At 38.1% G+C, this 12,997-nt stretch overlaps 1 protein-coding gene across 6 annotated transcripts in view; it reads left to right on the top strand.

The window, feature by feature from the left end:
- WAPL (WAPL cohesin release factor) overlaps positions 1-12,997 on the top strand; it is a 94,857-nt gene that overhangs the window by 74,588 nt on the left and 7,272 nt on the right. For 5 of the 6 annotated variants that reach the window (XR_002825590.1, XM_023740414.1, XM_023740415.1 and 2 more), the window contains exons 15-17: positions 42-206; positions 5,104-5,311; positions 8,350-8,438. Coding sequence is in view for 5 of the 6 variants with exons in the window: in XM_023740414.1 (XP_023596182.1) it covers positions 42-206; positions 5,104-5,311; positions 8,350-8,438 (462 nt within the window). In the remaining variant the exon portion in view is untranslated. The remainder of the gene's footprint in view (positions 1-41; positions 207-5,103; positions 5,312-8,349; positions 8,439-12,997) is intronic. The other variant, XM_023740417.1, reaches the window with a different exon arrangement.

Raw genomic sequence — 12,997 nt, 5'->3', positions numbered from 1 at the left:
TGATTTTAATTCTCATCTGTGAAATTTGCATCTTTTTCTAGGGCTTAGGTTTGTTGATAAATCTAGTGGAGTATAGTGCTCGGAATCGGCACTGTCTTGTCAACATGGAAACGTCGTGTTCTTTTGATTCTTCCTTCTATAGTGAAGACAGAGATGATAGTTTAAGGATAGCTGGTCAAGTTCATGCTGTTCAGGCTTTAGTGCAGGTAAGCAACAACTTAAAAACAAACTGACATCTGCAGTTTGTTGCATCCATCCAATTCCTTTATCAGTTTCACCTTTTGTCCTCTATTTCTTTATTGTTAAGAACCCTTGAAGCTTGTCTTTGCTGGGGGAGGGAGGTCTTTTAGGTCTCAACAATTCTTAAAGGTTCACAGTTTCTGGGCTTAAATTTAATTTTTAACCGGTTCAATTCTTAACCAGTTAAAACTGTGGTGCGTTTTCTCTGTAGACCAAGGAGAGGTACACTGGCTTAGATGCAGCCTTACTTTACTCGGCCACTGCTGTAATCACTCCTCAAGCATATGGCTTGCTCAAGGGCGATTGTTATCATTGCAGAAAGTAGAGACGAGGCATATATGTTTTATGAGTCAAAGGTAGATGATTGAATTGTACACTTTGGTTAAAATGACTAATTTCTGCTGTATATTTTGGCATAATAATAAAAACATACGGGGTTGCTATGAGTCGAATCAACACAACAACACAACAACATGTCTGTAGTACAATTTTGAAACCAGAAGATTGACATTGGTACCTTACTGATAACCAGAATATAAACCTTATCAATTTCACTTTTTAACCTGCATTCACTTGTGTGTATGTGTACTTCTATGTAATTTTACCCTGTGTATAGATTCATGTACCCACCACCACACTTAAGACACAGAATTCTTGTTATCACCACAAAAGAACTATACCCACTACCCACTCCATGTGCTTTGTCTCCTGGCAACCACTAATCTGGTCTTCATCTCTATGGTTTTGTCACTTCTGGAATGTTATGTAAATGGAATTATGGAGTATGTGTGTAATGTTTTGAGATTGACTTTTATTTCACCTCAAGCATATGCCCTTGAGGTCTGTGCTGGTCGTTAACACTTATCAATAGTTCATTCCTTTTTATTGCTCAGTAGTATGTAGTATTTTGTGTATAGATGTACTAGAGTTTATTCAACCATTTCTATTCCCTGCTTTTTAAAAATTGACTTTGTTGAAATGGAACGTAGAAGAAGTGGATGATTGGTCTGCTTTATTCACTTGTTGTTATGGTGTGTCATTGAGTTGATTCAGACTCATAGCATCCCCATAGGACAGAATAGAACTGCATCATAAGGTTTCCTAGGCTGTAATCTTTACAGGAGCAGATCACCAGGTCATTTTTCTTGTGGAACTGCTGGTGGGTTTGAACTGCCAACCTTTTGGTTAGCAACTGAGCACTTAACCACTGCGCCACTGTTTAACCACTACTTCTTTATTCATGTAAACCCAAACCAAACCCACTGCCATCAAGTCGATTCTAACTCATAGCGACCAACCACCCCTACCTCCCAGAAAATCCAGGAGGTTGTGTCAGAGATGGTCTCAAGTTTTTCTACTGTGTCTGATGGACCTAGATTATTTGGCACATCCTCAGAGACTGTCCTTTAAGGTACCACCCTACAGTATGTCTAGCTGTCTTTTACCTGCTATGATCTGTCGTTTTTGATTCAGTCCGTAATTTTTGCTGTTAGACTGTTACACGTTTTGAGTAATTGGTTCTGTTATTCTCACTTTATCGTATATCAGTTATCTTAAGAATGAAAGAAAAATGGCTCTAATTCTGTTATTCAAAGACATGGTAGAAAAAAAACCATGTTCCGACTTAACATTCTTTATACTACTGATAACACTTTTGTTATCATCTGTTGTTTTCAGTTAGATCGTTAACTCCTGGCATGAAGTTTTGTATATTAGTCTTTTTAGTTGTCCTCCTCTTTCCTAATTCCTTTAAAAAAATTAATACATCAATTTATTTTAAAAATCAAGCATAATGCACGCACATGCTAAGAAAAAAAATCACACATTCAGAAAGGTTTAAAAATGCATATGCAAATTTCCTAAAAAGTAACCACTTGTAGTTTTTTTGTTGTTGGATGCTGTCGAGTCAATTCTGATTCATAGCTACCTTATATGGCAGAGAAAACTGCCCCATAGGGTTTTCTTGGTTGTGATCTTTATGGAAGCAAATTGCCATCTCCCACAGAGCTGCTAGGTAGTTTTGAACCATCAACCTTTCTGTTATCAGCTGAGCACTTAACTGTTGCACCACTAGCGTATATGTGCAGTATTTTTTATGTAAATAACATCTTAGTATGCATATTGTGCTTAGTGTATATGACTTTTTTTCTTACTTAGTGAGCTTTTTATATCAACACATAGGTTTACCTTATTCTCCATAATGACTGCATAACATTCAGTAATTTATTTAGCCAACCGTCTTCTGACAGACTTTAAAAAAATTTTTTTAGTGAAAATATACTCAGCAAAACACAACCATTCAGCAGTTTGTACGTGGACAGTACATTGACAGTGGTTGCACACTGCCCATTGGGTCACCATTCTCTCTGCCCGCATTGTTCACCATCATTAACTTAGGCTAAAGGTCTTGTCTGTGTTTTAGAGTTACTGTTCTCCATTTAATTTCATATAGATAATTCTGTGAAAGAGAGCAGTACTCGGGAGAACATTCTTTATGAAATGAGTTAAATTGTTTAGTTTAAAGATGACTTCATGTGATAATTTCAGTTTGAGGTTTAAAAGTTGTTTCTAGGCAATAGATTTGAGGGTTTCTCAAGTCTCACTGTAGCCGGTAAGTCTGATTTCCAATAAGAATTTGAAGTTCTGTTGCACGTTTTTTCCTCCTTTTGGGTCCTTGATCAAAATGTTCAGTAATGATAGCCGGGAAACAGTCATTTCTTCTGGTCTCCTGGCAACGGAGGTGGTGGTTTATGGAGGCAATTAAACTTGCACTCCATTTGCTACTCTGATTCCTAGGTCTCCTTCCTCTCCTGTTCCAGGAGAATAGAGGTCAGTTGTTGTATTTTGGGTGGCTGCTCTCAAGCTTTTACGACCCCAGCTGCTACTCACAGAGCTAGGAGGTAGAACAGAAACTCTGAAAACATTAGGCCAGTTGACTGGATAGATTCACGAAGCCATGACACTAAACCTTTAAACCAAGAAAACGAATCCCATGAATTTGTTTAGCTGTACTTCACTAGTATCAATAGGCGCAGCATTTTCTGATAGACTTCTTCCAGTTTTTTCTTTTTGCTACAAAAATTAACAGAAATAAATGCTCTAGTACCGTACTTGGGTCGGTATGAATGTAATGCTTGTAGGTAATTTCCTGAAGTAGGAATTGTTAGGGCAGAGCATGTATGTTTAAAATTGATGTCCTCAACCCCCATCCATCACCAAACGCATACTGCTCTTTTCCCTCAGTTAATACTTCCCAATAAAACTGTATGTGAGTCCTCATTATTTTTACACATTCTTGGCAATATTGAGCATTACAGTTTTTAATTTTTGCCAGTGTAATAGGTTCCTAACTACCTTTTGTATTTCCTTAAACGATAGTTTGCACATGGATGTCAGAGAAGACCTTAAACTTGCTCTAGAGTGCAGAGTAGCTAAAGCAAACAGAAGAAATGATAAAGTAAAAGAACTGAACAGAAAATTTCAAAAGGCAGCTTGAGAAGACAAGGCAATAGTGTTATACCTTTTTAGAAACCCAGCAGGCAAGAGAACATGATCAACATTTCTTTAGCTGAAAAAACTAAAAAGAAAATTCAAGCCTCGAATTGCAATATTGAAGGATTCTGTGGGCAAAAAGTTGACACAGAAAGCATCAGAAGAAGATGGAAGGAATACACGGTGCCAGCGTACCAAAAAGAACTGGTCAACATTCAACCATTTCAGGAGTAGCATATGATTAAGAACTGATGGTACTGAATGAAAAAGTCCAAACTGCACCGAAGGTGTTGACAAAAAAAAACAAACCAACCCAACCCATTGCCATCGAGACGATTCTGACTCATAGGGGCCCTATAGGACAGTAGAACTGCCCCATAGGGTTTCCAAGGAGCGGCTGGTGGATTCGAACTGCTGACTTTTTGGTTAGCAGCTGAATGCTTAACTACTGCACCACCAGGGCTCCTTGATGGCAGTAGGTTTTGGTTTTTTGGTTTTATTTTGATGAATATAATTTTGACCTCACTCCTCAAAGGTCTTGGGGACTCCCAGGGATCCTTGGACCAATTTTGAGAACTGCTGCTCTGTATAGTAAACCTTAAATTTTATTTTCTGAAAGGTAGTCTTTACACGTTTTCATGGAAGTTTATATGCCACTCTTTGAGATCTGCTTGGCTATTTGATTTTTGAGTTAAAGTTTCTTTAGTTATTTGGAATTTTTCCCAGATCACACCAGTGAGGGTATTAAGTGTTTCCTGTGTGTTCAGCGCTTTACCAGCACAGGGAAAACAAAGTCGATGGAGGCAGAGCATTTAACTTGTTTACCTTCAGAGTTAGTTTTACTATGTACTTCCATTGATAAAAGTATAAGTAGTATTAGTTGAGATTCGGTTCTCTATTTTTCTCAGAAACCGTTTTGCTTTTTACTGATATTTCTTTTTAAATTTCTTTTGAAAAAACGATGTTGCTTTTCCTCTAATAGCGTACTGTTTTATTCAGTGTCCTCTCTTCAGTTAATTCACACAGACTGCCCAGTGTTTTTTTGTTTTATTTTAAATTAGGTTTATATTTTTGGCTTGAGTTTCCTGTCAGTCTTACCCAAATTAAGGGAAATTGAGACTTTCATTCTTGCAAATAGAGTACCTGCGTTGTTAGTAAATACATTTAATTTACTTGATTGTATCCCAGCAGCATTTTTTTGATTCGGCCTTCAGTAGGACTTTTACTGATACGCGTTTTATCTGACAACATGCTTCTTGGGGTTAGATCCTTATATTTGATTACATACAGTTTTATGTTAGTTACTGATTTCTTTTTAATAATCTTCAAAAATCTTCTCTTTAATAAAATTTAAAAAATAATTTTTATTAGCTATTCCTGGAGCGAGAGCGAGCAGCCCAGTTGGCAGAAAGTAAAACAGATGAATTGATTAAAGATGCTCCCACCACTCAGCATGATAAGAGTGGAGAATGGCAAGAAACAAGTGGAGAAATACAGTGGGTGTCAACTGAGAAGACCGATGGAACAGAGGAGAAAGAGAAGAAGGAGGAGGAGGATGAAGAACTTGACCTCAATAAAGGTGTATTTCTTTTGAGTGATATATACAGATTGAGAATAATAGCTGGATTTTGTTTTTCTTCAGGACCTATTTTATGTATTGTCATCATAATTTTGCTGTTATTTCATTTATTCAACCCAGACAATCTTTACTATTTCAGTACTCTTGTTCTTTGTTGGCTTCACAGCAGCCAGAAAGCGGGTGGTACAGTGGCAGGTATGCAGCTGTTGGAACAGTATGGCTAGCCAGGTCCCTTTCTGTCACACAGCATGCCTGCCTTGGCCTCTTCCCCTTAAAACCAAAAAAAATAAAAATAAAACCAAAGCCGTTGGCATCAAGTTGATTCTGACTCATAGTGACCATATAGGACAGAGTAGAACTGTCCCATAGGATTTCCACAAAGCAGCTGTTGGATTCGAACTGCCAACCTTTGGGTTAGGAGCCGAGCTCTTAACTACCGCACCAAGTAGTTGACTAATAATATGATCCCTAAAGGCTTTTCCAGTTTTAAAAATTTGAGATTTGTTTTATCGGTCTCACTTTAAACCTACATCTGTTGTCATAAACTGCAGTAATAGTTTTTACTGATGATAATCAGTAAGTGACAGACAAATAAGGAATACACTGGATTAGTCTTTAGCAATCGACCGTTAATGAGTATCTACCATTGTCAGAACTGTGATACTTCATCATTAATCAAGTTCTACAGAATAACCATTTGTAACTTTGTTTCGCTGAAGTTAAATAATTTGAGTAATTCAGCACAGCTAGGAAGCACAATCATCAGCAATGTTGGTTACATAGAGTTTTATGTGCTCTTTTTTTTATGTTGGCTGGTTCCCAAATCTAATGTCATTCCTTCTGATATTGTAAGAAACTTCTGTTCCATTTTCTCTAAGTTTTGATGTTTCCTTTGTTAAAATATTTTTGGTTGTTTATCAGTTTCTTGTTTTTTTTTTTAGTAATAGCTTTATTATTCACATTCAGTAAAATTCACCCTTTTAAAGTATACAATTCAGTAGTTTTTAATATCTTCACAAGCTTGTACAACCATCATTGCTATCTAATTCCACTACTAATACCATCTCAGAAATAGCCGTCCCTCCACATTTTTCCTTCCCCTCAACACCTAACCTTTGCCGTTGAGTCGATTTCGACTCATAGCAACCCTGTAGGACAGAGTAGAACTGCCACATAGCGTTTCCAAGGAACAGCTGATGGATACAAACTGCCGACCGTTGAGTTAGCAGCTGTAGTAGCTCTTAACCTCTGTACCGCCAGGGCTCCCCTCAGCCCCTGGCAGCCACTGATCTTCTTTCTGTCTATGGATTTGCCTGTTCTAGACATTTCGTATAAATGCAGTCATGTAATACGTGGTCTTTTGGGACGGGCTTCTTTTACTTAGCATAATGTTTTCATGGTTTATCCAAATTGTAGATGTATCAGTACTTCATCCCTTTTTATGGCTGAATAATAATCCATAGTGTAGGTATACCACATTTGGTTTACTCAGTCATCAGATAATGGACATTTGGGTTGTTTTCACTTGTTGACTGTTAAGAATATTGCTGCTGTGAACATTCGTGTACAAGTTTTTGTGTGGACTGTTGTAGGGTAAAAACATCATAAAGTTGAGTAAAGCAAAAAGAAAGTTTTATTCGGTATATGTTCAAAGAGTGGGAAGCAGACAGGCATGCTGCTAGAGCTAGAATGTCTGCCTGAATCCAAGGAAATATCACAGAACAGACAAAAGTGGGAAAATGGACAAGCATGCTGCTAGAGCCATGTCTGCCCAAGTCCAAAGAATATTAGACTCATCAGTATATATTAACATTACAAATGGGCAAAACCATTGAAAGCTTAGCCTTTTCAGATTGGCTAGAAACTATGATCCTACATTTTGAATTGTCTTTCTTAACAATCATTGGTACAGGTTTCCGTAACAACGGTCAGGAGGGTCTTCATTGGTCCAGCAAATTTCTGTTCACTAAATGCTAATAGAAAAAGATAAGAGTGGAAAGTCTTGTGTTCTGTTTGATGAGCTTTATGTGGAAGTTTCCCTAAAAGATATTTTCAGCAATTATCTTAGCTATTGTTTTTATACCTCAGGGCCTAGTTGATGTGTCCTTGTGAGTCCTTGTGAGCCCAGCTCCACCTGGGTCACGTTCTCTGTGCTCAAGGAGAACGGAATAAATGATTCCAATATTATTTTCTAAATCAGGACATAACGTTTTCATTTCTCTTGGGTATATAGTTAGGAGTGAAATTGCTGGGTTGTATGGTAGGTCTGTGTTTAACATTTTGAGGAACTGCCAAACTGTTTTCCACAGTGGCTGCACCATTTTACATTCCACCAGCAATAAGTGAGGGATTCCAGTTTCTCCTCATCTTTATCAAACGTTACAATTTGTCTTTTTAAGTTTTTGTTTGTTTTCACCATCCTAATGGGTGTGAAGTGGTACTCACTGTGATTTCAGTACTGATGCTGAATGCCTTTTCATGTGCTTACTGGCCATTTGTATATCTTTGGAGAAAGGTCTCTTCAAATCCTTTGCCCATTTTAAATTTCAAATGGAATTATTTGTCTTTTCCTTGTTGGGTTATATGATTTCTTTATATAGTCTAAATACTAGTCCCTTATCAGTCACATGATTTGCAAATACATTCTCCGATTCTGTGGGTCTGATGGTGGCCTTTGAAACTTACAAGGGTTTGGTCTTGAGGAAATCTAATTTATCTGTTTTTCTTTTATCATTTGCGCTTTTATTGTTGTATCTAAGAAACCACTGCCTAACCCAAGGTCATGGAGATTTATTCCTGTTTTCTTCTAAGAGTTTTATGGTTTTAGCTGTTAAATGTAGGTCTATGGTCCATTCTGAATTAATTTTTGTTAATTTGTATTGAATAGACTGTTCTTTTGCATATGGATATCCAATTGTCCTAGCACTGTTTATTGATATTTATCAATTTTGGAGAAAAGATAACCAACAAAATTATTGATTTTGTAGGATTTTTCTTTTTGGAGATACTGTTATAAATGTTTATTTAAATGTTCTCAGCCCTTCAGCATGCTGGCAAACACATGGAAGACTGCATCGTGGCCTCCTATACAGCCCTGCTTCTTGGTTGTCTCTGCCAGGAGAGTCCAGTAAGTAAAGCATTCAGTGAAGATCCCAGTGTAACAGCTTCAGGCCAACACCTAATTAACTTAATTGTCATTTCATTTTTTCCTATTTATACCCCCTTTCAGAAAGGCTTTTAGCCGGCTATACAGTTTATTTTTTAAAATAGTTTTCTTTATTCACAATGAAAGAAAAATGGCAGGAAGATGTCTGTGTTTGCAATAGGTTCTTTTAAATTACTTAAATAGTTTTCTTTCTTTATACTCTAAACATATTCATTCTCCTTCCAGTGTAGGTTTTACTAAATAAGATTTGGAATGAAATTAATTGATTTTCATTTTATAAAAGTACATTGTTGATCTTTGTTTTTACTAGAGCTGATGTACCTTCCAGAGTTAGGCTATTTGTGATACAAAAATGCTGTTGTGAAAAATAAATTGGTCAGAGAGCTTCTAATGTCATGGGGAAGGAATAGTTACATATATAAAATTAAAAATTAAGATAGCATATAATGTTATAAACTTTCAAATACTGTGAACTTGTTAAGGTGCATTCCAAAGTAAGAGTACTTTGGATCTAATAAGAGCTCTTGACTGATGGATAAATCTGTTCAGATGTGTTTGGTTGGAGTTAAAGAAAGCATGGTATAAAACGCGGACTCAGCTGGCTTGAACAAGATGGAAAAGTCTAGTTGGTGTTAATTGAGTGTCTCAATTATGTCATTAAGGACTGAGCTCATTTCCCCCTTTAAGCTCTTTCTGCATGTTGTCTTGTCCTTTGCTAGCTCTCCTCATTGTCCGACGCTGCCTGTAGCTAGTTGTCTCATATAGTTACATCATGTCCCGTAGGAGAACATGTCTCTTCCTGGATGTTTCTTTTTAAAAGCAGAGTGTTTTTCCCTAGAACCTTCCCTCATGTGAGATGTCCCCTCATAGTGGCCAGCATTAGGTTGCATGCTTTTGCCTGAATGCATCACTAGCCAGGAAAATGGGATTTTGAGTGTTCCCTATAAAATGGGGTGGGAGGGAGGCGCATTGGTGGATATTTTTAAAGGAAGGGTCCACTAGGTGTCCCTGGGTGGTGTAAACGGTTAATGTGTTAAGCTGTTAACAGAAAGGTTGGAGGTTCAAGCCCACCGAGAGACACCTCGGAAGGCCTGGCGATCTGCTTTCAGAAATCAGCCACTGAAAACCCTGTGGAACACAGTTCTAATTTGACACGCATGGGATCGCCATAAGTTGGAGTTGACTTGGCAGCTGGGTGTTTCCACTAGCGAAGCTGAATTTAAAAATAGAAGGAAGATTATTCACGGAGAAAGAAAGATTGGTTATTGTTGTGGACAATTGGATATCCATATGCAAAAGAACCGTCTATTCAGTACAAATTAACAAAAATTAATTCAGAATGCACCATAGACCTACATTTAACAGCTAAAACCATAAAACTCTTAGAAGAAAACAGGAATAAATCTCCATGACCTTGGGTTAGGCAGTGGTTTCTTAGATACAACAATAAAAGCGCAAATGATAAAAGAAAAATAGATAAATTAGATTTCCTCAAGACCAAACCTTTGTAAGTTTCAAAGGCCACCATCAGACCCACAGAATCGGAGAATGTATTTGCAAATCATGTGACTGATAAGGGACTAGTATTTAGACTATATAAAGAAATCTTATAACCCAACAAGGAAAAGACAAATAATTCCATTTGAAATTTAAAATGGGCAAAGGATTTGAAGAGACCTTTCTCCAAAGATATACAAATGGCCAGTAAGCACATGAAAAGGCAGTTGCCATCAGTACTGGAATCACAACAACATGATGCTGACTCATAGCGACCCTATAGGACAGAGTAGAACTACCCCATAGAGTTTCCTAGGCTGAAATCTTTATAGGAGCAGATCGCCAGGTCTTTTCTCTTGTGGAGCTGCTGGTGTGTTTGAACCGCCGACGTTTCAGTTAACAGCCAAGCGCTTAACCACTGCGCCTCCAGGGCTCCTAAGAAGGAGTGGAGGGTCCCTTGCGGTTCTTCCCGGCACCACTGTTTTCAGGCTTAAGACCGAAGTTCTTATCGTCTCGGGAGGCCCTGCAACTCTTGATCTCCCTTTCTAATAATCTCTCTTTATTAGCCTTTTTCCTTATTGCCCATGACACAGCTTGAATGGCAAATGAGAAGGGAAGCAAAAGGAAAGAGGAAGAGGCCTCAAATAAAAAGCAGTGTGCATAGTATTTAAATTTAAAGATTTTTAGGTATTCTGTTTTGCATATACCCTAGTTTCAGTCATTATCCAGTCGTGTTCTTAAGTCATGTTTCTTTAAATTAACTTGTGTTATTACCACAAGTGATTCATCTTGGACCATCTTTCTCATGTTAATGAATTCCTATTCATGTTTTTCTTTATTTCTCTATCTCTAAAAAGATTATGTGGCTCATAAGTTGTAGGGAATGTTTGTGAATTCATAGAGCCCAAGTGTCTTTGTTGCCTTGGGTATCGTTATGATTGACCCCAAAAAGCAAGCTGATACCACCAAATGTAAAGGAAGTTGATTTTCCCAATGCGTAAGTAGAAGAGAGAGACAAGAAAGCAGGTGGCTGTATACAGTCAGTGCTGCCTTATGGTTAAGGGCAGCGGACGTAGGCAGCTCAGGAGAACCTGGTCTCAATCTCCATTGCCCACTGTTGGTTCTGACCACTTTGCACCTGGTGCATTGCGGTGGGCAGTCTCCTCAGTTCGTGCTACCCTTCCTGCTTTCCTGGTTCTCTGCATTCCTGGAGCCTTGCTCACTGCCACCGTAGTTCCTTAAAACCAATTCTGGTCATATAACTCCTCCCTCTAGGCTTCCTGTCATTTAGGGAACAATGACTTTTTTATTTACTGCTGTAAGACACCAGAATCAAGGCTGCTTCTCCAGTTTCCAAACTTTCTGAATTGACTAAACAGGCTGTGCTATTTCACACCTTTTTTTTTTTTAAATTTGTTGTGTTTTCAGTGAAGATCCACACAGCAATCTAGGTTCCCATTCAACAGTTTCTACACAAGTTGTTCTGTGACATTTGTTACCTTCTTCACAGATCCTGAACATTCTCATTATTTCCATTCTAGTTCCATTTCCATTCATCTAGTTTCCCTGCCCCCTTACATCCTCATCTTTGTTTTACCACCTTTCTTTTCATACCTGCTGCCCCTTGTTTACATTCTGTGAGCATTCTTCCCATTGCCCCCGCCTCTATGTTTCATTCTGTAGTGTGTTGGCAGAAAAGGATTTGATTGAGATTAATGAAGTGCTTTCATCTAAAACCTAGAATCTGGTAATTTATTTCTATTATAAAAGTGTACTTTTCTGCTGCCCAGTTCTACACAGACACCATAACTGCTATTCTTCCCACTGCTCTGATATGCTTCTTCCCAAGAAACTGGTTCAAGAAGGCATTCTTAAATCCAGCTTTTCCTTAACTCTGTAGTTAATCCTTGCGAATGCCTTAAGTGTATTATTCTCCATTTTGGTATATTTTAAAATAACGTATATACGGTTTCTAAGAGTTAGCTGCAAGGTTTGTTACTTAGTAGGAGTAAGGTTGCACCCTGGCTCCCAGCTGGGGCCTGTGGTGACCTGTGGTGGGAGGCTGTCTGAATGTAGGTGATTGGTAAAGTACACCTTAGCACCAGTTACTTCAGCCGTGTTTTGATTAGCTTTTTTCTGAAACTGTAGTTATACCATTATTTTGCTTTTTAATAATTTCAAAAGTACCCTGGCAGAAAGGTTGGGGGGAAAAAAAAAAGGAGTTGGAGTAACATGTAGTCTCTCATTCCCTGTCCACACCCAAAAACTTCAAATCAGAAGGCACCCTCCCACCCCCATCTTGTGTCCCAAAACTCAGGACAACCTTTTTTTTTTTTTTTTTTTAACGGAACTACATTTTTTTTTAAATTGTACTTTAGACGAAGGTTTACAGAACAAATAGTTTCTCATTAAACAGTCAGTACACATACTGTTTTACAACACTGGTTAACAACCCCACGACCTGCCAACACTGCCTTCTCAACCCTGGAGGACCTTTTTTTTTTTTTTTTTCAAAATATACATAGCCAAAGTTACACCATTTCAAAAGTTTCTACATGCACAATTCAGTGACATTGATTACATTCTTCCAGTTGTCCTGCTATTCTCACTATTCTTTTCCAAATTATTCCATCACCATTATCTTCAACTTACTGCCCCTTAGGCTTCCCATCAAACCTTTTGAGTGGCTGTTGTCAGTTTGATCTCACATAGATAGTTCTTTTTTTTTTGTACCTTAGATGATGAAGGTTTGTAGAACAAATAGTTTCTCATTAAACAGTTAGTACACATATTGCTGTATGACAGTGGTTAACAACCCCACGACATGTTGACACTGTCTCTTCTGAACCTCCGGTTCTCTATCACCAGCTTTCCTGTTCCCTCCTGCCTTCTAGTCCTTGTCCCTGGACTGCTTGCCTCATTAGTCCCATTTTGTTTTATGAGGCTGTCCAGTCCCTGGTTGAACGGTGAACTTCAGGAGTAACTTCACCACTGAGCTAAAAGGGTGTCTGGGGGCCATACTC

This window comes from Trichechus manatus, unplaced genomic scaffold (genome assembly GCF_000243295.1).
Source record: "Trichechus manatus latirostris isolate Lorelei unplaced genomic scaffold, TriManLat1.0 scaffold00155, whole genome shotgun sequence".
Taxonomy (NCBI): Eukaryota; Metazoa; Chordata; class Mammalia; order Sirenia; family Trichechidae; genus Trichechus; species Trichechus manatus.
The sequence above is the reverse complement of the archived record's forward strand: the minus strand, read 5'-3'. Positions and strand labels throughout refer to the sequence as shown.